The 27,509-nt window shown below is 31.5% G+C and overlaps 1 protein-coding gene across 1 annotated transcript; it reads right to left on the minus strand.

Annotated features, from left to right (window-relative positions):
* Window positions 1–3,933: 3,933 nt before the first annotated feature.
* LOC143083033 (periostin-like) lies at window positions 3,934–11,839 on the minus strand. Its single transcript, XM_076259159.1, has 6 exons — window positions 11,657–11,839; window positions 8,534–8,742; window positions 7,911–8,097; window positions 6,552–6,650; window positions 5,530–5,643; window positions 3,934–4,204 (listed from the first exon to the last, which is right to left on the minus strand). Exons 1-6 carry the CDS (start codon window positions 11,793–11,795, stop codon window positions 4,071–4,073), a joined length of 882 nt encoding a protein of 293 aa, XP_076115274.1. The 5' UTR covers window positions 11,796–11,839; the 3' UTR covers window positions 3,934–4,070.
* Window positions 11,840–27,509: the final 15,670 nt, after the last annotated feature.

The raw sequence follows: 27,509 nt of genomic DNA on the forward strand, positions 1-27,509 counted from the left end.
AGATTCTCGTGTAAACCAAGAGGGTCCGGATTGGGGGTGTTGTTAAGTTCTGTATTCTTTAAATTGTTATGTCACTTTCCTCTACATTTTATTTATCTTACTCGTTATTCTTTCTCTATCTTTTTATATTTTAGCATCCCAATATATTTTACTTAGTTACATTACGACGTTTATCTCTGATTTATATACAAACTGGTTAAAATGTACCAATTGTAGATGACAAATTGGTGTCATTCATGAACAGAATCCACATGATAAATGCGACCATTCTTGGATGAGATTAATACTACTTTAATATATCACTTTTTGAAACCATTTTTATCAATTTTTAATTTCCACTGTCTAAATTGTTCATTGTTCATGTGTTGTTTCCGTATATATTATGTTTCATTGCTCGTGTGTTGTTTCTGTATATTTTAGCCGCTCGTCTTGAGCCTACCCATTTGATCCGATAACACCCCATATAGCAATAAAATTATACTTTTATTGCCATTCATAACTTTAACAGACCAATTAACAGACCAGGTTTTAAATAAAGATTGATTTATGTCACCAACATACAGATTTTCGTGTAGATTTTTCACATAATGATATCAATATGGTTACCAAACATAATGCCTGTCTTTTTTTAATGTTCAAAATATTGCACGCAAGTATATTCAACCAACGTGTCATTTTGTGTTCATTGTGTGTGTGTAAAATGTGTATAAATTTATTGATGAGTAACCCGCCTTTTCATTTTATAGATCGTACATCGAAGCTCGAAAATAATAATTACACCACTGGATTCAGTACATTGAATTGTTTTGTTAGACATGAATAATTTTAATGATAAAAATATATTAATATAATAAGTTATACAATGAAACATGCTGAACTTTCAAAGATTTTCTCGATAACACCTTATTAACAGACTTTAGCAAACCCAATTAACAGACCAACCGCCGATATAGCCGCATACTCAATATAGATTAACCGACCAATCTCTCGGTTAGCAGAGCGTCAGCCGTGACTTTGATCATAAATATTTAGCAGTAAGTGGGACGTTTGTCCCCTCATAGAACCTTCCGATAGCAAGTACACGAAAAAAACGGTAAAAATAAAAGTCTGTAATCTGGACGTAAATTACATAAAGAAAAGTCTTCCAAAACTTGCATCGACCACTTCAGAATTGTATTTTTTTTTAAATCTATTGTTTCATATATAATCCTACACCACCTGAGCCTTTCTGTACACCACGATGAATATGTTGTCTATTTAAGCCTTTCCATATACATCCGTTTATGTGCAAATTGTCACCCGCAATAAAATGTGTTACAAACACACACTAAAAATATCAGCATCGAGGGCTTCCACTATTTTAGTCCTTAATAAATTGTTGTTAACGGTCCATCCACACACGTTTAAATGACCTAGTTTTATCGTTTTATGTAATTTGTGTAATATGTGTTATACATGAACGTGTAATTTCACAGACTTACTTGTTGTCGTTTGTTTCTACAAACCTTTGGAAAGAGAAAATTAGTTATAATCATACCTTTATTCTTAACTTTTACATGGACGAAAATCTTTTTATTTTCAACAATGATCATTTGTGATTTCCATGCTAGCAGTTTATCAAACTTGTATATGATTTACAAATATTTATGATTTACAAAGTCAAAGAATATCTGATTAATTCGTAAGGGTTAAAGAATACAATTTCATAATATTACAAGACAAGAAACATCGGTAAATCGGAACGGTTCAACTGTTTCACTTTCTCGGATTCAAAAGAGGGACAAAAGATACCAGAGGGACAGTCAAACTCATAAATCGAAAATAAACTGACAACGCCATGGCTAAAAATGAAAGGAACAAACAGACAAATAATAGTACACATGACACAACATAGAAAACTAAAAAATAAACAACACGAACCCCACCAAAAACTAGGGGTGATCTCAGGTGCTCCGGGAGGGTGAGCAGATCCTGCTCCACATGTGGCACTTTCAAGTGTTGTCAGATTTGTCAGATAACAATATATATTATTTTTAAGGCTGCATTCTAAAATAGACACAAAGCATTGAAAGATAAAATTTATAATAACGATATAGAGTAGTTGTGTAGGGCATTTGTACTAGTTATTGTAAATGTTGTTTAACTCACAGCCAGTTCATGGAGATGGACTTGTTATCGGACAGTCGTCCTCATTTACCTTATATAAATATTATACATTTTAGGCATGGCTATACACGGGACGGCATAACATAGTTACAAATAATGCGTGTGTCATTGTTACATACATCGGGTGTATGCTAGTCAAAATAGTTTCACACAGGAATAATGATCCAACTTTCTTGCCTCAGAATGTTAAAGTGTCTTGCTTTGTTGTTTATAGTAGGAAGTGTCTGATGTCTCTTTTGTGGAATATACATACAAGATATATATTTATGATAAGTTATAGAGTTGTTGGATCGATATAAAGCCCCATCTTTGCATGCATTCTTGTGTTTCTGTACACTTTTGAAAAGTAACATTGTTTTTCTTTTGGAGTATTTGTATTTTACGAAAAAAAATCTATGTTTAAAAGTAAAGAAATTTGAAATTGAAAGAGATCATTAATCCGACATAAAAAGTAAATGCACAGTCAAACAATTATTCTTATTCATTTATATTTAAGATTAACCGGACACTAATTTTGTTCCTCTTAGAAGCTGCTGACAATATATTTGTCAATCGGTGTTTGTCTGGAACATACACGTCTTTGTACAAAAAGTAAAATCACAAAAATACTGAACTTAGAGGAAAATCAATTTGGAAAGTCCATAATCACATGGCAATTTCAAATAACAAAACGCATCAAAACGAATGGACAAGAACTGTCATATTTCTGACTTGGTACAGACATTTTCAAATGTAGAAAATTGAGGATTAAACCTGGTTTTATAGCGCTAACCCTCTCACTTTGATAACAGTCTCATCAAAAACGAATGGTGTATTTGAAGTAGTTGGAACAGAAACATAACTTCTCAAGAGAACAACAATTAGCGAACATTCCGAAAAACCACGTGTTCAATTCTTAGTTGAGTCGTCAAAAGCGACATTTAGTTAGAAACCACATTAGAAACAAATATTAGATTTAATACATGCACACAGAATCAGGTAAATGTACATGTGTCAAATAAAGTTTTTTATTTATTGTTAATGTCAAACACTGTACTAAAGTTGTGTATGAAGTCAGTTATATCAGTCTATCTATAATCTATTAACATCTAATTTATCAGCAATCAAATCCGGTCTTAAAATTTATTGTGAAACTTCCTATTCTAAAGGTGGTGTGAATCGGATGTAGATACTAAACAAATTTTTATGATTTTTTAAAGTACAAACAATATAAGGCTCTTTCATCATGCAATATTATTCAAGCATTCGGCTTTCCTACACTTTACATAGGTATTCCCCATTTCAAACTAAAAGTCAAATTGAAAGAGCTGGTATTTCTTTGTTTCATAAAAAAAGGGCAACGTAGAAAGAAAGTATTTTGTCTTACGGAGGGATAAATCCTTCTTTGTAAAGAATCACTTGGATTCAAACAAAAAATTCTCTGAAATTGAGATAATCAAGATGCTTGATTTCTTTATTGACAACATACTTGTTACGTTTGGAGAACGTGTTTTTAACAGAATGTCGGCATTCCAATCGAAACCAATTGTGGCTCTCTTCCTGCCGACTGGTTACTTTATTTATGTGAGACTGCCTTCATACAGGAACCTCAAGATTCCGAAATATTCTATAGAAACCACAAATAAAACAATAATGGTGCTTTGAAATACCCAAAATATTTTCGGCCCATTTTCGTTTGCAACTTGATATGAATTACAATGATTTAGTGGTATTACACCTGTAGATGCAACCATCTACAAAGACTAAAATGAAATACATAATTTATTTGAATTTTATTATGACATAATCATGATAATGACGATATTGCATACATTGTACACGTAAGTATAAATAGAATTATTTGCATAAATAACATATCAACATATGTACAGATAAAAGTGTAGCAGGCACGCTATTGTCAATTATTATTTCCCAAAACCAAACGAAAGCCAATATCGGATTGGGATGAGAACATGGTCAATTAAATGAACAACACCATTCGTAGCTGGAATATCAGCTTTTATAACGCGTCCATATGAGTTTACTGACACTGCTTTTCCTATAAAATAAAATATATATATATAACGTATAAGGAAGATAGCTGTAAGGTCTAAAGTATCTTGTTTTGCAATCTATTCTGTTCTGTTCCTCGTTTGAATATTTAGTAGCTACTAGGAATAAACTTGAGTTAGAAAACTACTTATATATACTAAATACTAATGCATACAAATCCCTCTGTATATGAAGATTATCTTAAAGATGTATAGTATATAAATTTACAGATTCTAGTTATCTCTTAGCGCAGTAAATTTAAAAAGATGTATAAGATATAAATTTACAGATTCTAGTTATCTCTGAACGCAGTGAATGTAAAAAGATGTACAATATTTTCGATCTAGTATATTTTATAGTTAGTTTAGAATTTATTTAGCTCAGGTTTAGAACTTTGTGTCAGATGTTCGGACTCCTTAGTTGTTTTCTATCATACTCGTTAATTTGTCCATTACATCATTTTCTCTTTTACAGAAGACTGTAACAGCTCATAGAAGGTCATTTTTCTAAATGAAGCATATTCTCGGTTAGAGACTCATATGATTCCCATAGAAATATACGGTAAAAGACCAAGTCAGCCTTGTCCCGCCATTTTTTTCTAGTTTGAATATCTGGAAAAGGAGTTCCATAACCTGTCAATATTTTAATTTATTTTGTTTCTTAATGGGGCTCGCGGGAATAAATCATTTTTTTTTTTAGATATATGATTTCGCTATATTTTTCGATAAATGAACTTTATCACATACTTAATACAAAAATGAAATAAAACAATGGAGCTTCCGTTCATGTAAGCTCACAATCTGGCTTCGAAAGAAGCATACATTTTTGTTAACGTCCTTTTTTCTGTTGGACTAATAAAAGAAATAGAAAAAATGGAAATAAAAAAATAGAAATTACTAAAATCGCTTACGTTTTACATTTATTTTGTTTATGTACAGCTTATTCGAAAACAATAATAAAAATATAGGTCACCGGTGTGTTTAAAAAGATATTTCGATTTTAATGCCAAAACATGACATTTTTGCACTAAAGTGAGATAATTTGGAGCTTTTTCAATGATATAAACATTTTAAAAGTCATCTGGGGACAAACTGAATCGATTTTGTTGGTTGATTTTTGTACCATAATAAAATAATAACTTATAGTGTAATTAATAATATTTGTAATGAAAAAAAAAAAAAACAAATGTTTAATTTTTTGCTGAAATTTGTGTACCCGCGAGCCTTCTTAATTTATGCTCTTATGGCTCATTATATCAATTTTAAATTTGATTAGTTAAATTGCACATAAGTACATCCTTACCCAGCTTTCATGATATCTAATAAATCTCACCTGACACACTAAGACGAATGACGTCCTTCTGTGAATCTAACGTTCTGAGGTATTCTCTGTTATACAAACCAGGTGAATATTCTGTATGTGGTACTAAATGATATTCTAAAACCTCTGTAATAAAAATCCTAAGGATTCAACTATTGCTGTTGTTTGTCATGGTAAAATAAATAAAAAAAAAACAAGCCCAAAAATTATTAAAAAAAAACAAGCAGAAGGAGCCATTACTTTAAGTTTATATCAACTTATTCGTAAATCTGTTAACCCGCTCGAAGCATTAGAGATCATGTCGATTTATGGTGTGCTTAATGCGGACAAGTCATTAGTTTTCTATGCAGTGTTTTATGTAATTATTCTGCATTTTGTCGTTCTTTTGTCATGATGTTGTCCATTATCTTTTCAAATTCAGAGTTTCAAATGTCCTTTGGAGTTATGACCAATGTTTTTTTTCAACTGATCGGGCGGAGCTAATGTTTTAATTTGAATAAGGACAGTATATTTGAAGATGTGTGCGATAAGGCTGATTGTCGTTATAATCATCATTAATTTCTAATCACCTATCAGTGTCACCGAACGGATATACAAAAGAACTGAATGTATAATATGGGACAAATAACTGGACACTCCATTGATGAGTTTATCCCAAAGCTCCTGTGTATAAAATTGACTGGTCTTTGATAAGTGAACCTGCTAAACCCCGCCCTTTGAGGTGAAATAAATCAAGTAATGCGTATATGTGAAGTCAAAAACTTATGAAATAGTCTCGTTAAGTGTGAAAAAAGTTCGCTTATCTAATTTAACTTTGTAAACGATAGCACGATATGTATATATACATTTGCAACAGACAGCTTTTACGTTTGTATCTAAATATTTAATAAATTGACTATTCTACATTGCTATGTGTATGTCTAAAATTAAGTTCTGATTTTAGTTGATGTCTCCCCAAAAAAATAAGGAAAACATTGTGTTGATGATAAAAAAAAAGATAACCTTATTTTACACTTATACACATTTATATTTACCTTTAAGAAGAGCTGTATCACTATTTAATCTACTTAGAACATTTGCAGGTAATCTTGAAAATGCAGCATTAGTTGGTGCAAATACTGTTAAAGGATCGCCTGTGTGTAGAATAAAGCTGTTATTAACAATGCAGAGTGATCTTTATGAATAGAATAGATTAGAATAGAATATCTTTTATTTCCATAAGAGGTACCCTCAAGGGGTACAGTGCATATACATATATGACAATATAAAGTTACAATTTACAAATACAATAAAGTAGAACAACAAAACAGTATGCTAAAGTTAGACATTATAAATATTGCTAACAGTATCCCAGTTATATAATAAATGTTCACTCAAGGCAGGTGTTTTGATAAGAAATAGCCAAGTTGTTTCAAGATATTAATAGACTCACAGTTATGAGTATTTGAAAACATGTGTATGTGCCTTTGCATTCCGTGTTTTCTTTTTTTGATTTGTTGGAGTATTTGTTTTATGAATTAGTTGAACTGTGATTATATAAATGCATATATAATACATCACTATTTGTTGCTTTGATATATTCTTGTGACACGCAATTTATAGTTCGTTTGTGATTGTCTTGTTTGCTGTCGTTATTTAATGAGAGATGTCCGTTTTTATTCTGCGCTTTACATTTTGTAATGAACTTTTGTATTTTTCAATTATGTATTTCTCTGTGCTGAGTGTTCTTGCGTTTGTTTGTACTGTATTCCTGTCACGTGGTGTTGTAATTTGAGCGGTGTGTTTGACAGTGCCAATTTGTTAGGTTTAGCTAGCCACAAAACAAGGATCAATAAATCATGTTTTCTTAAATTGTCCTGTACCGAATCAGGTTTATGACAGTTGGTATTAAACAATTCGTTTTTATGCATGTTTGGTTCGTGTTGCTTATTCTTTAGTTTTCTATGTTGTGTCGTGTGTACTATTGTTTGTCTGTTTTCTTTGTCCCTCTGGTATCTTAAGTCCCTCTTTTTGAAGTTTGTTTTCGTTGCAGTGTTTTTGTTGTTCCGTTGTTTACCTTAATCTTAGTTTGTAACCTGTTTTTTGTCTCTCTCTTTTTATGACTTTTGAACAGCGATATACTGCTGCTGCGTTTATTTATCTATTTATCTAAAAAGAAATAGGTTTAATCCACCATATTATACATTTGAAAATGCTTGTACCAAGTCAGGAATATGACAGCTCTTGTCCATTCGTTTTTGATGTGTTTTGTCATTTGTTTTTGCCATGTGATTAGGGACTTTCCGAATTGATTTTCCTCTGAGTTCAGTGTTTTTGTGATTTGATTTTTATTATATACAAGATTAACGTAAATTGTAAAAAGAACAACATTATACTTAATACAAAATACTAACGTCGAATAATCCCTGTAATATTTGCCTTCTGGACTAACGACAATAATGTGCCTAAATCTTTGTTCCCTGAAACGAGGTCGACAATTCCTCCTGTAGGTGGTACCAACACTTTGTCAATGACATGGACGACTCCATTTGAAGCATTCAAGTCAAACTTTAAAATTTTGGCACCTTCAACTGTAACTGCCTATATGAAAATGAAATAAGGAAAGTTTCACATAAAACCTTATTAAAGTTATATAAAGCAGTGAAAATGTATTTGTATAAGGGAAAAAGTCTATAAAATGAAGTAGATAATTGCTCATAACACAGATATAAATTCGGTTTACATTCTCTTACAAATAGTAAACCAGAGATAACAAATCATGCGTAGAAAAATATCAAGGTTTCATTTCAAAATACAGATACTGTAAACCAACTTATTTCGCGTTTATCCTTTTCTAGTCCACTTCGGGACGATATAATTTCGCAATTTTCTAATAAACTAGACGTATTTAAATAAGGTAAGATCCAAGTTGTACATATTGGCGACGATTTAAATTTACTATTTGCGATAGTCGCGAAAATAAATCGCTCGCTTAAATAAGTTGGTTTACAGTAATCTTATTACACATTGCACTTACTTTATTATGCGGGTATATATTAAATCTAATTTTCAGTCCAGCAACAGATTCTACTGTTAGCTCATTCCTCGCATCTGTGCTTTTTATAACTCCATTTGTCAAATGATACAATAATATTGTGGTAAGAACTGTTTTATCAGAAAGAAGTTCTTGTTCTGTACCAATGGCGTCAAATGCATCATTTGTGGGTGCAAAAATTGTGAATGTTCCTGAAAGAAAAATACAAACTTGAATAGAGTTTCTTTACAAATTATTAAGTATCATTTTCTTTGCGTTATACACACAGTAAAAGTTCACAACGTCATCTAGACAACTTTCATATTTTTTCAACTATTTAAACTAATTTAGCAAGAACATGAATTTCTGTAGTAAATAAAAGGATTACAACGAATGGCCAACAAATCACGATAGAAAGACGGACAACAATAATCAATGAAAACACATTTTTTTATTGAAAAAAGGCCGTTAGTTTTTTTTTCGTTTAAATTGTTTTACATTTACAAATGTCTGGTTATGTAATGTATTTCAGTTGTTTCCTGTAATTAGTTAATATTTCAGTTCTATCATGTACAGCTTTTGTTTATTAATTTTATAAGTTTACTGTTTGCAAAAGTATAAATTATTCTAAATGATAAGGATTTTCTGGTAACTAACAGAAAACCCTGGCCGTTTTTGGCACAACTTTTTTGATCTTTTGGTCCTCGATGCTGTTCGACTTTGTGCTTGTTTCGTCTTTCAAACTTTTGTATCTGGGCGTCACTAGTAGATCTTGTGTGGATAAAATGCACTTCTGGCGTATTAAAATTTTCAACTTGTTGCCTTTTGTTGGCTGTTGTTCGTGTGTTTCTTTGTCAATTGTATTCTCCAATTTATTTATATATTAGTCCTGTGGTGTTGAGTTGTCATCTTAATGTTATATTTCACATGGCTATAAAAGGGGAGGTTTGGCATGCCACAAAACCAGGTTCAACCCGCCATTTTTTTCTTTAAAAATGTCCTGTACCTAGTCAGGAATATGGCCATTGTTATATTATAGTTCGTTTCTGTATGTGTTACATTTTAACGTTGCGTCGTTTGTTTTCTCTTATTTTTGAGTGTAAATTCACATTGCGATAAGACGTGTCACGGTACTTGTCTATCCTAAATTCATGTATTTGGTTTTGATGTTGTATTAGTTATTCTCGTGGGATTTTGTCTGTTGCTTGGTCCGTTTCTGTGTGTGTTACGTTGTAGTGTTGTGTCGTTGTTCTCCTCTTATATCTAATGCGTTTCCCTCGGTTTTGGTTTGTTACCCCGATTTTGTTTTTTGTCCACGTTTTTATGAGTTTGAACAGCGGTATACTACTGTTACCTTTATTTACATTGTCATTTCGGGGCTATTTATATCTTACTTTGCTGTATGGTATTTTCTCATTGTTGAAGGCTGTACGATGACCTATAATTGTTAATTTCTGTGTCATTTTGGTTTCTTGCGGATAGTTGTCTGATTGGCAATCATACCACATTTTTATACATAGTTGAAAGAATGAAAATAAGAAATTAAAACACAAGCAAAAACCAAATACCATAACAGAAAGAGGGATAACAATAGTAAAAATATTAAAGTGACGACGGACAACAAGATATCAGTCAAAAAATACTGAACTCCGAGTTAAATTCAAAGCGGAAAGTCCCTTATGAAATGACAAAATCAGAAGCTGAAACACATCAGACGAATGGATAACAACTGTAATATTCCTGACTTGGTAAAGGCATTATTAGTTACACAGTGTGCAATTGTTCTAATACGAGAATTTATCGGGTCAATAAAATTCATTTCGGGTGAGGCAAAGCCAAACGGTATGAATTTTATTGACCCGATAAATTCTGTGTTAGGACAATTGAACACTATGTAACGATTTTATCCTGATTTTGTTCTATTTCATATTATAATTTTAAAATTCAATATTGGGACAATATCAACCAAATACAGTTTAGATAATTAAACAAAAACTGTGAAAAATTAAAAATATTAGGACTATAAAGCAATTCAAATTTCATTTTTTTATTAGGTCAATGGTATAAGGGAGACAATTCCAATTGACGAATTGACGTAATAAATAAGGGAGACAATTCACATTGACGTAATAAAAACTTGGACTGAAATTTTTTAGGACAATATAAGCCAATCAAATTGCGAGAAATTACTCTAAATCAGGATAATTTCTCTTATAGTATAGTCGATGAGACTAAATTTCACACAATAGTTAACAAATTGAAAACTGAATTTAAACCAAAATAAGGCAATCAAACTGAAGGTAAACTTATTTGCTCATCATTCATTCTATATATCGGCACTCTGTTTGTCAATAGACTATAAGACATATCGACTTCCCTAAACGAGTATTTGGAATACAGTTCATTAAAAACGAACTAATAAACAAAAAAAACTCAAAATGTGGTGTAGTCCATAAAACCTTACAAATAAAGGCAACAGTAGTATACCGCTGTTCAAACTCATAAATCCGTGGACAAAAAACAAAATCGGGGTAACAAACTAAAACTGAGGGAAACGCATAAATATAAGAGGAGAACAACGACACAACACTACAATGTAACTAACACACACAGAAACGGACCAAGCATCAGACAAAATCCCACGACTATATCATTCAACGGAACTAAAATCCTGTCAGAAAAAAAGTATGAATAAAAATAAGCTTTATAGCTAGTTTATCTCTAGTAACATAATCATGTCTGTATCTAAAATGAAAAAGGCAAACTAAACATGTACATTTTTATTCAAAGGTCATGGCGTTCTATTAAATAGTTATGTAATCACAAAAGGCCCAGTAAGAAATTGTTTGTTGAAATTTATTAGTTTTTGACTAAAAGTATTTTGAATTAGATTTGTAGCGTGTTGAAGAACAATCTGACTTATTTCAATTTTGTTAATGTGCAAATGCCGTGCTTCTTAAAAAAACTTCCTTGCGCTCGATGCAAATGTCATATGACTTATTTTATTTGATACGATGCTTTCTAAAAATCTTCCAACACTTCTTCTTTTACAACTCTAACAAGCATATCAATACATGTATTATGCACTAGCTATAAATATACATACTATATTAATATGTGTTTTACCTCCTAATATTGTATCAGCTAATCCACAGGCTGTCGCATATTTGATCAGTTTAGACTCGCCATTAGCTTGGAGCACCTCAATCAAATTACCACCTAAAACACAATGGACAGCAAGAAAGATGCAACAATACCTAAACATGTTAAGACCTTTCAATCAAATCTGCAGAATTGAAATGAAATTTATGAATAATTTTGTTATATATATAGCAATGTTGGAATTCCCTGGTAATTTTGAAATGATAAGATGTTGACCAAACTAAGTCAAACGTGAGACATTATTGCGACATAAATTCATGCAAGTTCTACATAACTTCATTCAAGTTTTACATAATTCAAAGGTGACTCGGTTTGTATCTAAAATTTCACATGTTAACATATAGAACATATTTCATACTAATTATCGCCAATACATATTAGTATACATTTATAAATAACAATTTAAGACGTTTGCCTACAATTAAATCACCAGTAACAGGACATAAGAAATATATCTCTAGCTTTGCTGAAAAAAGACGAATTTATTCAACACAAATTTCTTATCGTTAATATTATTATTAGGGCATTAAAAAGTTTATTTAAGACGTTATAGGGACTGTTTGAAACTAAACTGGACGTTCTTTTGCAAACGGAATTATAATGAAATTATCAAATCAAATTATGTATTCAATGCTCAAAGGTGTAGTGTTAAGGACCTAATGTGACGTTAATATCTACAATCCTTTTGAAAGCGAAATTTATATTGGATATACTCATACCTGCATCCTTAAATTTGAATTTGCATAGATGACATTTGACTTATTTTCAATGATGAGTGATCATTAGTTGTGTCCATGCTTGAAGTGTATCACACATGCATGTGATTAACAAATATTTTTTTATTAACATAATCACAGAGAAGAAGATGAGTTAATTCATAAGATTTTGGATTCAATTTTCAGCATTTTGTAGGACAAGAAATATTTGTTATTCAGAATGGTTCAAATGTTTCACCTTTTTTGTTTAAAGCACGATAAGATTTGTCAGGTAACAATATATATTATTTTCGAGGCTGCATTCCAAAATAGACAAAGAACATTGCAAGGTAGTACTGAAAACAACGGTATACACTAGACGTGTAGTGCACCTGTACTAGTAAATATTGTTTAGCCTCACAGTAAGTTCATGGAGATAGATTAAATTTCTAACACTGACCTTTAATTACCTTATATAGATATGTCAAACATTCCTAGTTTGGCTATAAACAGGAAGACATACAATCGTTATCACGAAAATAATGCTTATGTCATTGTAACACAAATCGCGTGTATAAGAGTCAAAAATAGTTCCACACTGGGCTTAACATCCAACTTACTTGCTTCAAAATGTTATAGTGTCTAGCTTTATTTTTGTAGTAGGAAGTCATAAAACTTTGCTCAGTGCTCGGAGGACAAAAAAACATGCTCGAAACATAAAATCAAGCATTTTGATTGGTTGATTTTGGAGTATGAGTACAAAAAACTGACTCGAAAATTTATGACTTCAAGGCCTGGTGTTGATATTTGGTTGAGGTTCCTCACGCTGGCGGAGAGAGTTAAATCATAAAATATTTCACTGCTGCTGGTTTTGCAGATGACAACTTGCTAAGACAAGATAACGCATGTAACAATATACGATCAGAATAACAAATACAACATCACCTTAAACTATCAATGGCATCATTAACCGGCCATTATGCTAAAAGAATTCTCCAAAAATTTTGTAACCTGTTGTGATAGTCGTTAGCAGTTTCTGTAACTATCATGTTTAGTCTTTAGTATTCGAAGATCTAATGCATCCTCGGATATACTTTCAAATCGTTAACTAAAACACTCTAAACGTTCAAAAACATGCGATTCAACACATGATTTGATGTTTTCTTTCATTACTTGTTTTTTTTTCTATATTTATTTTATTTTATAGAAACACAGCATGCATAAGCATGATAATATACAATGGTATATAAATTATTCTTTACAGTACAGATAAAACAATGTCAATTCTTACAATTACTAATTCTTAAGAACAGTTTGAGTTTTCTGCTGCAAACTAATTTGTATATGTTTTGTTTTATTTGTATAGTAAAATTTTGAAGAAGGAAAAACAAAAAAAATTGATAGAGAAAAATGAAATAAAAGAAAAAAACGACAGAAAACTCCAAATACAAGTTTGAAATTTTTAGGAGGGGAGGAGAATTAGTCATCCGCGGTTTGCTCTATATATCACTGCAATTATTTAATATCCGATTCAAGGAAGATGGAAAGTAAAGAGCCAGATTTATATAGGTTTCATTAAAAAAATTAAAAAACAGAAGTCTCATGTATTTGTATGATCGTTCTCAGAGTATAAAGTTAAAAAGTGCCAGCTATTTGTGTATACTTGTTAAGTATCAATGAAATTACTAATAATGTTATATTGCATGTAACAACGAATCAAAACAAGTTACACAAAAAAAAACAAAAAAAAAACCGAGTAAGTGTTTTAAAACTACTAGTTATCTTTCTGAGCTTTTTACAAGTTCCATAAATACTATCAAAGAACTAATAAGAAACTATTGTAATAAAATATATAAATATGGTGGAAATAACTATTTTTTTCGAGTAATAAATTATTTTGATGTTTTATATACATTACGAGCTTTTGATGGTCCTTTTAATTCTGTTGATCGTTTTGACTTTTCTACTCTTAACACTAAACTTCTACGCAATCTTATCAAATAGTTTTTTTTTCTATTTGCAATTTATTAAAAGGTAGTTTGGTAAATCAAAATTCAAATATGTTTTAAGCCTTCTTTTTTAATGAGAAAGGTATCTTTGCTAGATTCACTAACTGGAGGTGTGATAGGATGATTGAAGCTGTTTATTTCCTTGATAATATTAATGTACCTTTCGACAAGACTTTTTTATACAGTAAATGCCCAAACTCAGTTAAGACCCGTCTGAATTGAATTTAATTGTAAAATGCAACAGCACTTACCGTTATTTTGATAATGATCAAGAATTTTCGAAAATATACTGACCAAATTTATCAAAAGGAACTTACGTAAAAGAAATCTAATATAAACGGTAATACCCATCCATTACTAGATATAAACATTTCGGTTTTACACCGTAAATTCCACGCTATATTTATGACAAAAGGAACGATTTTCGTTCCCTCTTGTTAATTTTCCCTATTTTGATGGTGATGTTCTAATGCACAACCTTACAGCTGTTTAAATTTCACCACTCGTTCGCTATGCCCGTGTCTGTTGTGATATTTTTTATTTTAACGAACGCAATCTAAGTATTACTGGTAAATGATTAAGCCAAGAATTTCTTTACCACAAACTACTTACAACCTTGACTAAATTCTTCCATGGATATAAATATTTGGTTTTGAAATTTGATTGTACCAGTAGAAAATTTCTAACGGGGTAGCACATCCTCAACTTTACAAAAATGTTCGTTACCGTGCCCGGAAATTTAGAAATGATCTAAGAAAACTTATCGATCCTTTGAATATACGTATTCTAACCGGTTATCAATTCAACAATGTAATAATACCATTAAATATTGTTTTTATTGGTATTAATATTGTTTTTATTATCAGTAAATTAAAAAGAACCATTATTGTTATATACATATACACATTCATTGATCTTCAATCTGTCGATACCTCCATTTTGACATTGAACATGGTTTTTTTAACTGTTTATGCCATCTTAATACTAAATACATGTGATATTAGATGTGTACTGATTGATCATTTAGTCTTAGATGCCTGATTTTTTTGTTAGTTGTTAGTGGTTTTTAAGTAGCTGTCAATAACTGCGAGAACTCACATATCTATTTTTAGTGTCTTTTTTTTGTTGGGATATACAACGGTACCCAGCGACGTCAACTTTGTGTTCTAGTTAGATGTATCCATCTGATGAGTTAAAGCCTTTTTCAACTGATTTTGATAGTGCGTTCTTGTGTGTCTCAGGTAAGGGGAGGGTTAGGATCCCGCTAAATATGTTTAATCCCGCCACAGTATGTTTGTATGTGTCTGTCCCAAATTAGGGGCCTGTGATTCGGTGTTTGTCGTTTGTTGATGTGTTACATATTTGTTGTTCCTTCATTGTTTTTGAACATAAATTAGGCCGTTAGTTTTCTTGTTTGAATTGTTTTACATTTGTCATTTCAATGCCTATTATTGCTGCCTATGCGGTATTTGCTTTGCTCTTTGTTGAAAGTCTTATGGTGACCTACAATTGTTTATATCTGTGTCATTTTGTCTTTTGTGGAGAGTGGTCTCATATGCAATAATACCACATCTTCTTTTTCATATTTGATTATATATTTTAAAGTTATGTAGGCATTTAGCAGGCACCAAATAAAGAATAAATATTATAATTTATCACCGAACATTCTAAATAAACTAAATTTATATACTTGTGGTGTATATATATCCAAAGTTGTTCGATTCGCTAATGCATGTAACAACGTGTTTGATTTAAACGAAAAAAATCTCTGTATTACTGAAAAAATATTGCACCTAGGTTTTCGATATCACTAACTAATCGAAACATTTATTGAATATTGTCATCCGTAAAAGGACATCATTTGTATATATAAATTAAATTAACATGCAGACATCTTATACGTTCAAGTATATCACATCCATATTTTTATGGTGATATTCTGTAATAAGCACGAACATGTTGGGCATTTACCTGAAAAGCTCAACAGACTTGTAAACAGACTTATTCAGGTCATTAAGGATTGCATATTTTGGTATTAAAATTGACTTACTCATAGGGTCTGTGTATCGGGAAGAAACATCTTTAAAATCAATAAATCTCTATATTCAGAGATGTCTGTATTATGTATATTTCATGATTGATTGTTATTTGTTTAATGTCTATAGTCGAAAATGCAGATGAGGCCACAGTGTTCCGTTGTTTGTATGGGGTTTTATAAAGCATATGCATCCAATACAAACAAGATAACCGATTAGTTGTTTAACGTAATGATCATTGAAGCCATAAAGGACTTATGATTCGATAAAATCGCCTCCTTGTCATATAATATTTGTATGTCGGATTACCTGAGTGTCCATCTGCTCTTAGATCTAACTAAATGTATTAATACATTAGGGAAACGTCTAATAGATTCAACTGAACAAGTTGATGGTATTCAGGTAATTATTTAAGTTTACTCAAAGTAGTAATGCACACTCGAATATCAAGTTACCCTTTGTTCTTAGTTGTGTCTTTTAATATCTGTTTGTAATACTGCGTTGTATATAAATTAAGCATTAAGTAGAAACCTAGTACACATGACAGAAACAAACTACTTTTTGATTTAATTAGTTATCAAAGGTACCTGGATTATAATTAAGTACGCCAGACGCGCGTTTCGTCTACATAAGACTCATCAGTGACGCTCATATCAAAATATTTATCAAGCCAAACAAGTACAAAGTTGAAGATCATTGAGGGTCCAAAATTCCAAAACATTGTGCCAAATACGGCTAAGGTAATCTGTGCCTGGGATAAGAAAATTCTTAGTTTTTCTATCAATTCAAAGTTTTATCAAGAAATTTATAAAAATGACGACATTATTGATATTCATGTCAACACCGAAGCATTGACTACTGGGCTGGTGATACCCCCGAGGACGAAACGTTCACCAGCAGTGGCATCGACCCAGTGGTGTAAATAGTTATCAAAGGTACCATGATTATAATTTAGTACGCCAGACGCGCGTTTCGTCTACATAAGAATCATCAGTGACGCTCATATCAAAATATTTATTTAGCCAAACAAGTACAAAGTTGAAGAGCATTGAGGGTCCAAAATTTCAAAATAATGTGCCAAATACCACGAAGGTAATCTGTGCCTGGATCGAGTTATCGGGTCAGACATAAAAACTCATTTTAACTGTATCACGCGTACATGAATACGTCGAAGCGTAAACATACAATGTATTTACATACTACAGTTATGCAACATGTATGTTAGTAAGTCTACTGTATGCATGTCAGATTCGTTTAAAACGTTGTACTTCCAAAATGATTTGAGTCAGATTATCTATTGTCAAGATGCATTTGAAATTTACCAGTTGCAAAAGCAGGTCATTTATTTTCAAAATCATCTAGATACATCGAATACAACCCTATGATATCAGTTAGTTGTCCTGTTCGATTCTTCATAAGCTCTCAAAGGCAATTGATTTTTTTTAAAGTGTTCTCTTGACTAAGATGAGCGAAATATACCAGAGGTCAGTTTATTTTCGATTTATGAGTTTGACTGTCTCTTTGGTATCTTTCGTCCCTCTTTTGAAAGAGAACACCTAAAACTAGATTGCTCCACAAACCATATTATTCCGGGGTCTTTCAAATTTTATTTTTTTTTAAATTTATATCAAACTTTTATCTACATAAGGTTTGGTCTTTTATAAAAAATAAAGTCTAAATTTAATCTAATTTTAACACTTTATGGATTTTAACTTATTGTGTTAGTTAATCATCCAGGAAATATAATTAAACGATTTATTTGATTAAAATTTTTCTTCTTTCGTTGATATGATTAAAGATTATGAACAACCTACTCCTGATTAGGAAAAAAATAATAACCAAACTTTACTAGCCGATTAAATTTAAGGAGGTGTAACTGTGAATAATGCAAAAGTGGTAGCAGTGGACATTATAGAAATTAATAGTGTAGTTCATGTTATAAATCATTTTCTAATCCCATGAAGATAGTTGCTTAAACTGGATTTGGAAAATACACAATTCTGTGTACAGAGTCCAACTTTGACAACTATAAAGTTGTATTTTACACAGATAACTGTATAATACTTGAATTCTGCGGAACTTAATAAAACTTGTTTGAAATTAAAAACGAAAAGAAAAGAAAATGGAGTTGATTAAGATGATGGAAAGGGGAAGCATCATTTCGTGTTCAACCAATGACACTTGTCGATTGTTGTCTTTATTGGACAGGACAATTTTGATGACAAGTCATTATCAGGAATTTTGTAGAAAGGAAAACAAGGATTTGATTGCAATTACAACTAGTAGAACATATAAGTGATAATTTGCAGAAAAAATGGATAAGTTTTATTGTGAAATGCAATTGCTTAAGGAATAACATGTGATGTGCAGTTAGCCAATCAGAATAACGTATCATAATGAAACATACATCTAATGTAATTATTTAATGTTTACTTATAAAGTGTTACATCTCGTTCCACTATTTTCAATATATATCACCTTTGATAACTGTTTAGTATAACTATAAATTTTCACTTACGTTCTCGTACTATGAACAATGAAAGTATTTATTTTGTTTAAGCTTATTTCCGTACTCTATATACCTGACAACAAAATTATTTTAATGTACCTATGTATGTTATTATTTCTTTTGGCGGCATTGTGTCCAAGGTTATGGTTTTCTTTCTGATATCTATGTAAAGATTAACCACGCCCTCCTTTATTTTTTAATAAATTTTATATTAACGTTTTGTCGATAAATCAAATTTATTCGTTAAGCGTAATTTGTCACTTAACTTAGTAAATATATCTTTTGATTCAGTTAAGTCATTTGAATAGATATTTCATGGTGTGTCTTTCTATTTCAAGATGATTTCTATTGCTTCAGGTTGGGTGAAGATTGGCGCCTTTAAAAAGCTTTCAAACACGCTGCATTTGTTTGCACCTGTCAGGAACCTGATGCTCAGTGAATGTCGATTGTTGATGTGGTTCATATGTGTTTCTCCTTTCTTTGTGGTATTTTCATCTGTATTTTTTAAAACATTGGGTTTCTTGTTTTTATTAAGACGTACTTAGACCTATAATGATTTGTTTTAATAAATTGTGACTTGGATAGAGCGTTTGATGGCACTGATAACACATCTTCTTATATTCATAGACATAATAGATCAAAACGTGAACAATATGTGTACAGCAGTCAACATTACGTTATAATGTTAATCACAATGTTACACGTCATTCAGGTGAAAAACAACATAGTGCCTACAATATGTCCTTGAAGATAGTCGCGTATTATTTGTGACGTTGATACGGAATATTTATTAAAAAGGTATCGGTATAATCCAATGCCATTTAAAATTAAAAGTTTTTTGACATAACACTGATTCATTTACTTTCTGCTTAGACACTGGTGACGTTTTACAAAGTCTGAGTAGCAGTTGTAAGCTCTTGAATATCGAAAAATCTCTCAAAAAAGGTGGTGGTGGTGGGAGGGTGGTGGTGGTGGTGGGGGGGGGGGGGGTGGTGAAGATAATTTCAAAATTTAAAATTGTCTTGTTTGTCATGGATTTTGATATTGAGTTGACCCCATCTGTCAAATGATTCATATGAAAATGATTAGAAGTCTGCAAGGTTAGGCCCACAGATCGTTTCCATGGCAATACCAGTTTGTTGTAAAAATCTCCCACAAAATTCTTCAAACAAATAAAAGATTTCTTGACGTATAGAATATGTAAATTATGCACTTCAATTATGGAAGGGAGACAGAGTCCATTTGTTAGTGTCTTAATTTCTTATTGGGAAGTGTAAATGACAACTTCAAGATATTATATTAGAATTAATGGACATCTTGATTCGCTGTTTGCCAGCGATATTAGTACTTTAAACATGTTTGACCTGACCTGTTTACTGTACTTGGATTGTTTCAAATACTGTTGCATTGAGTGTACTTGGATATAAAAGACGTATTGTGAGCATAAGAATCGGTATTATGCGTTTTCATTCCTATACATGAAAGTCATTATCATTATTATGATATGTGAAATGGCTTCCTTCGAACTTCTGTTGTTGATATTGTACCCTTAAAATTACAGAATTGTAAGATGGGAAATAAAAGATATAAAAGATATAGTTTATTCATTAACATTTTTCATAGTTTAAAATAAATAACTAGAAACAGTCGTATCAGCTCCATCGGCTATTTCATAAACTAGGACAAACGCAGGAGATTGTAAAACTTTACAAAGTTATAGAGTGCGATATTATTAATCCTGCATACAATGGTATATATGTTGTGTACATTATTTAAGTTTGTACAAATTATAATTTGTACGGGGTTTTTGTACAAGTTATAAGCTTTTTGACACATTCCGTTTTGCACCAGGTGATAAAAGTTTATCATTTAAAATGATTCAGTTCAATATCTTTAATTCAAATGTATACACTTTAACCTAATATATAGTGCTATTCTCCTTGTTCTCAAACTGGAAATAATGACACCTGAACAGTTTGAATTCTGATTTTATTTTTCTCCTTATACCAAATTCATATCCATAAAAAGTCTTTTTGTGATCTTATGTTTTTTTGTATCAATGTTCAGTATTAGACTGTATCATATAGTGATGGGAATATTACAGAAATATGTGGATTGAAAAACTGTGTGCTTGCAACATCCATTTGTGTTAAGCAGTTCATCAAACACTGATATCTTGTACAAAACATCTGTACAAATTATAATTTGTACAACATTACAATTCGTACACAACATATGCAAACATCTACATAAAACACACATTGAATTTCACTTGTATCTTTATTATTACATTATGAAAATATTGCATAGTATTTTTACATAGAATATATAAGTGTTAATAAAATGAGTTTACATTAATTACAAATGTACAGTTAATTGTATACTCAACACACTGTTGTAAGTTATAATTATCCTATTTTCCAAAGCCATACCTAATTCGGTATGGAATAATTACATGATCAACCACGTGAACAACGCCATTTGTAGCTGTAATATCAGGATTTATCACGTGTGCATATGAGTCTACTGACACTCCTTTATCTGCAAAATAAAATGTATATAAACTAGGTTCACACTGCCGATCAGATCAACTCGATGAACCCGATTGTCCAAATTTCCACGACCAACAATATCCAAATGTTTGATCGGATCTGTTCATGACTTCTAACCGACTGCTTACCGACTGTACACGAATTTAACTCGATCATTCACGACTCCTTGATGACGCCAATACGACCCCAACCCGACCACTTATTGAATACATATTTGAGGATTCCGACCAATTTACTATCTCTACACGATCTTTTTTCGACAAACTTGATCTCAGCCTGATCTCGGCATTAACAGATCGACTTGATTGTAATGTGGTCGTAGGGGTCGTCGGGCATTAATGGGGTAGGTACAATTGCAGTATAAAAACGTATTTTTTTTATATCAACCACTGCAGCGGAGGGGGCATTACGTGTTACTCTTGTCCGTATACGTATACGTACGTCCAACAATTAATTTCCGTTTTCTAATTATTTTTAGCTTCAATCAAATTCTATGAAACGTATACACAATGCTTAATACCGTTAAACACAGATCAAGTGCAAATTTGGTTGGCGTCACTTTTATCGTTCTTTGGTATTGACTCTTTGTAGCGTATTATGCTGGGCCATTAGGACATATTCTCAGTTTATTTGGTTGGATTCAGTTGTTCACAGACTATCTGGGAAAAAATATACATTTAAAGTTACTACATGGAAATAAATCAGTTGGATTATTTGGCAAGATGGTCAGATCTCAGATAGACAGGTTAATAGGTGTGACGGAGCTTGAACATAGAGAAGAAGACAAACAAAAAGGGGTAGACAGCAAAGGGTGCAGAAAATCTAGATGATGCAGTGGCTGACACGGCGATCACTGTGTGGGTAGTATAATTGTAATCACAAAAATACTGAACTTATCTATCACTGTGTGACGATTTCAAATAAAGATCATTTTCCTTTCGTCTCATCTTTTTATAAAATAGCGTCAAAAACCGTACGAAAAACATTTGACCGTACGGTGACATATAGTTGTTAACTTCTTTCTCGGGTAGAAAGAAAGACCGATGGCGACCATGATAGACCACCCGAACATTCAAGTCGATTGAGTCAGACAAAACTCCCGATCGCTTAATTTGTCTTGATCGGGATTGATCGAGTTGGTATGATCGGCAGTGTGAACCTAGCTTTGCGTATATGATTATAAAAGATTTCTTTTATAACACTGAAGTTTAATACGAAAGTTTTAACTCGGCTCAAAATGTTTGAAGTAACTTTTGTTGCTACATATTTTTGTCCTGTTCCTCATTTAAATCTCTAGTAATTTCCTTGGTATTAATTTTATTCGGAAGGAAGCTACTAGTTTATTCTAAGACTAATGCATACAAGATTTGTTAATTCGTTGAAAGTGCTAGCCAATAGAATAAATTAAAATCATTGATATTTGATATAAAAATAACTAAATATAGTTTTTGAAATCTAAGAAACTTCCTGTACGCTATAGACCAATTTCAAAATCTAAAATGAATGCATGTTAGTCCTTGAATTCTTTCTATTTGCGAGATTAACAATATGTGCTGTCCATTTTTCCAATAGAATATTTCTCAGTTTAAAGCTTCTTTTTAAGAATACTAGTATGAGATATATATCAAGATTACTACCTGGTTATGAAAACATGTTTGTATTTGTTTCTAATTCTTTTTAATATCACATGTTATTTTGAATCCTTATAAGGGATATGGGCTTGTATTTCCTGTTTTCCATCTCCTGGTCCATAAGGCGATGGGAATATAGGGCATTGATATCATTCACAAGTGATATGGGCTCATATCCAGCGATTAGATAACCATTCAAATTAAAATGTGAAGCGGAATATTTCACTCCGGTTAATATATATTTATTATATGATTCCTTTATAATCAGTATATCTCACCTGACACACTTAGACGAAGATATGCACTTCTTTTATCCAACGATCGGAGATGTTCTTTGTTATATAAACCAAGTGAATATTCTGTATGTGGTACTAAATGATATTCTACAAGCGCTATAATACAAGGTGTAAGGATTCAATTAAATAAATGCTGTTGTTGGAAGGTGACATCAATTATGTCTTTATTTGCGCGGCGTTGACAGCAAACAAACAAAACAAAACAAAAACAAAAACAAAAACCGCCAAAAAGCATTTAAAAATGCTAATATTTTTATCAAGCTAAAATTGGTAACATTTAGGTAGGCACGGTATATAAATAAATATATAATAATTCGTTTTAATTGATAACGAATTGAGTTAACTTTACAATTCTACATTCAACAACAAAAAGTTAAATATTATTAAGCTATACGTTTGTATGAAATTAAGTTCATGTCCACAAAATGAAATAAGATTTACATAGAGATGGTAATAAACAAATACTATTATTCTACATGTATTCATACTTACCTTTAAGTTTAGTTATATCATCATGTATTTGGCTGAGAATGTGTGATTGTAAGCTGTTAAATGCATCATTTGTTGGTGCAAATAGTGTTAAAGGATCACCTGTGAGTATAAAAGAAGATGTCATTGACAGTGCAAAGCGAATATCATGATTAAGATAGTATTATGATTTATTGAAGAAAAAAAACATTCTTTTCGTGCTTGAATTCTTTGCTTTAACAATATCCTATATATTTCAATCCAAGAAGTTCGGACATAGAAAACAAACAAAGTAGTACGCAATTGATGCTCTTTTGTTAATTTGTGTTTGTTTGTTGAAAAATATGAATTGTGTAATGAAATTCCTTATAATAAATACACCATACTTACTTTGAAGAATTTCTGTAATATTTGCTCTCTTGCATAATGCCAAAAATATGCTTAGATCTTTGTTCCCTGAAACGAGATCGACAATTCCTCCGGTAGGTGGTATCATTACTTTGTCAATGACATGGACGATTCCATTTGAAGCATTCATGTCAAATTTGGAAATTTTAGAACCTTCAACTGTTATTGCCTATATAAAAATCGAAATAAAAAAGTTTGTTTCAGATTATTTATTTGTAAAGTTATGCAATGCAATACAAATTTATTTAGATACGAGAAAAAGTCCATAGAGTTAAGAAGGTAGTTGCTCGTTATCAGGGTTATGATCTCATGTTGTTTAATGTAAATAGTAGACCATGATCTATCTGATATGTACATATAGAATTAGGGTTCCCAAAGCTAGAGATAACACATTATGTATAGCAATAAATATGCGTTTCAACTCAAAATACATATAAATACATTACACAGTCTGCAAAAATTTAAAACATAAACAATAACCTTATAAACGGATTACACTTACGTTGTTATGACTGTGATGGTAAATATTAAATCTGACTTTCAGTCCAGCAACCGATTCTACTGTTAGTTCATTTTGCGCATCTGTGCTCCTTATAACGCCATTTGTCAAGTGATACAATAATATAGTAGAAAGAACATTTTTATCAGAAAGAAATTCTTTTTCAGTTCCAAGTGCATCAAATGCTGCATTTGTTGGTGCAAAGATGGTGTATGTTCCTGAAAGAAATTCACATACTAGTGTGTCTTGACAGAATAATTACGGTCAACCTTTTATATTGATATGCGAACAGTTAAAGTTTATAATATCAACTATAGATAACTTGTAAAAAGTTTTAAGCCAGAACATGAATTTCTGTAGAAAGGCAAAAGGATTACAACGAATAGCAAAAAAAGGGTAAACAGACTGGCAACAGTAAACACAATGAAACACAAGTAGAAGGAATGATAACAAGAATTTCAATCAGAAACCATATGAGACAGACGGACAACAAGGAGTAACTGAAAAATCAGAGACACACAGATGACAAGAGGGAAGCAATGAACATTCATGACAAGTGACAAATAACAAAAGTAAATATACTAAAATAACGACGGACAACAAGAGAATAAGTCAAAATCTTAGTGGATATGACTTAATCACTCATCATTCATTTTATTTTGACAATGTGACTTTTTGATGTCCTAAAACTACTATTGGTAATACATTGGTACATCAAAAACGAACAAACAAAAGTACCAAACTCAAAGGAATATTCAAAAAAGGGGGTATGCCATATACCCTTACCATTCAGAACGCTAAAAAAGTTATCTTCTGTCATATTCCTAACTTTATACTTACATTTTCAGAAGGTAGTGGTAATTCAAACTAGCTTCATATTTAGCTAAATCTCATGTATAAGACTCTTGTTCATTTCACTATCGAAAATAAGACAAAGCAAAAAAAGACCATAAAATATTCAAACGTTATGACATCATAATAAGCTCAGTTAAACATTGTTTGTTGACATTTATTGGTTTTGGACTATTTTAAATTAGATTTGAAGCGCTTGGTAAAATAATCTGGTTTACTGCATTTGTGTGTCTGTGCTAATGCAGTTCTTATCAATAAAATACTATTTTACCGTAGAATAACTACCAAACAATAGACGATCAACATATAATGTCATACTTTTTTTGATATTTATAACTTTTTACGAACCTCAAAATCTTTTAATTGTTATTATGAAAATTCTAACTTTATGCGAACATCTTCTAACATCTCTTTCTTTTCAACTCTCGAAAACACACATAATAACACATACATTATGACTTTTTTTGTACTAGTTGATTGATATATTTATTTTACCTCCTAATATGGTATCAGCTAATCCACATGCTGTAACATACTGGATCAGTCTTGAATTGTTATTAGCTTGGAGCACTTCAACCAAATTACCACCTAAAACACAGTTGACAGAAAGATGCAACAATACCTAAACATGTTTAGATCTTTTAAACAAAATTGCAGAATTTAAATGAAATTCATGAATAATTGTTGTTTAATTTATAGTAGGGTTGGTTTATTGACTACGTAGGAATTCCATGGTCATTTGTAGTGATAAGGTACTGACCACATTAAGTCAAACGTGAGACATAATTGAGACATAACTTCAAAATCAAGTTTTAGAGGTGCCTCGGTTTGAATCGAAAGTTTTACACAACTTGTACACTTCTTGATCATAACAATTTTTAGAGGGAAAGATATATCCATGTATGTCATACCAATTATCGCTAATACATATGGAAATCTATAATTATTAATTAAAATGTGAACTTTTTTTTCAACATAAAAGTCGTTTTTTTTTTTTAATTTTAGAAAACTAAAAAGTTCATATATGATATCGGTGGGACGGTTTGAAACTCAACTGGATGTGTTTTTTCCAAACGTGATTTTAATGAAAATATCAAATTATATCAGACCAGTGTCGAGTACAGTTAAGTACTGTCGAGATTATGTCGATTCTTGTAAAATATGTGCTGGACTTTAATGGTCAAGTTCAATACATGGTTTCTTTAGACTCTGAGCAGTTTAAAGTGTATACATTGTTCAATGCACCACATCTATGCAGCGCCACGACAAGAAATTTGTTCAAATCGGAGGTACACTGTGATCTTTGTACGACAGTAGCATGATATTTTTAGCATCGTGTCGCTGTCTTGTGTCGTGGCACGAACATTGGACATGCACCTTTTTTGGCTTTACGATTTTTTGTCGTGTCACTGTCTTGTGGCTGTCGTGAGAGTGTCTTATCACACTCGTGTAATTGTCGTGCGATAAACACAATGTCGTGAATACTAGAATAAACAATTTTAATACCGACTGTCGTACGACTGTCGTACGATAGTCTCAACACTGTCTAAAGACACTCAAGGTATAGGCCAAGGTTGAATTATGAATATCAAATTTCGTACGATGCTCGCATAACATTGATTGTCTGTCGTACGACAGTCGTACAATCGTCGTGCAACGTATTTTCATTTTATTAAGGGGAATACAATTCTGCAGGAATGAATGTTTGGATAAACATACCGTCTGCCGATTGAATAAATAGGATGGCTATTCCACCAGAACGATTACGCTTGGTCCTGCTGAATAGGCGTTTTTTTTTGGGGGGGGGGGGGCATCTTAGTTTAAATTTGCTGAATATTTATTATATAAACTAATACGAAAAA

Source organism: Mytilus galloprovincialis, chromosome 7, assembly GCF_965363235.1.
Source record: "Mytilus galloprovincialis chromosome 7, xbMytGall1.hap1.1, whole genome shotgun sequence".
NCBI classification, from domain to species: Eukaryota; Metazoa; Mollusca; class Bivalvia; order Mytilida; family Mytilidae; genus Mytilus; species Mytilus galloprovincialis.

What these genes read in the sequence shown, in the direction of transcription:
- LOC143083033 (XM_076259159.1), bottom strand. Translation starts at nt 11,795, where the DNA reads ATGTTTAGGTATTGTTGCATCTTTCTTGCTGTCCATTGTGTTTTAGGT. An exon ending in AGCTGATACAATATTAGGAG is followed by an intron (nt 8,743 to 11,656) that starts GTAAAACACATA and finishes TTTTTCTTTCAG; the next exon opens with GAACATTCACAATTTTTGCA. An exon ending in CATTCGTCTTAGTGTGTCAG is followed by an intron (nt 4,205 to 5,529) that starts GTGAGATTTATT and finishes TTTATTTTATAG; the next exon opens with GAAAAGCAGTGTCAGTAAAC.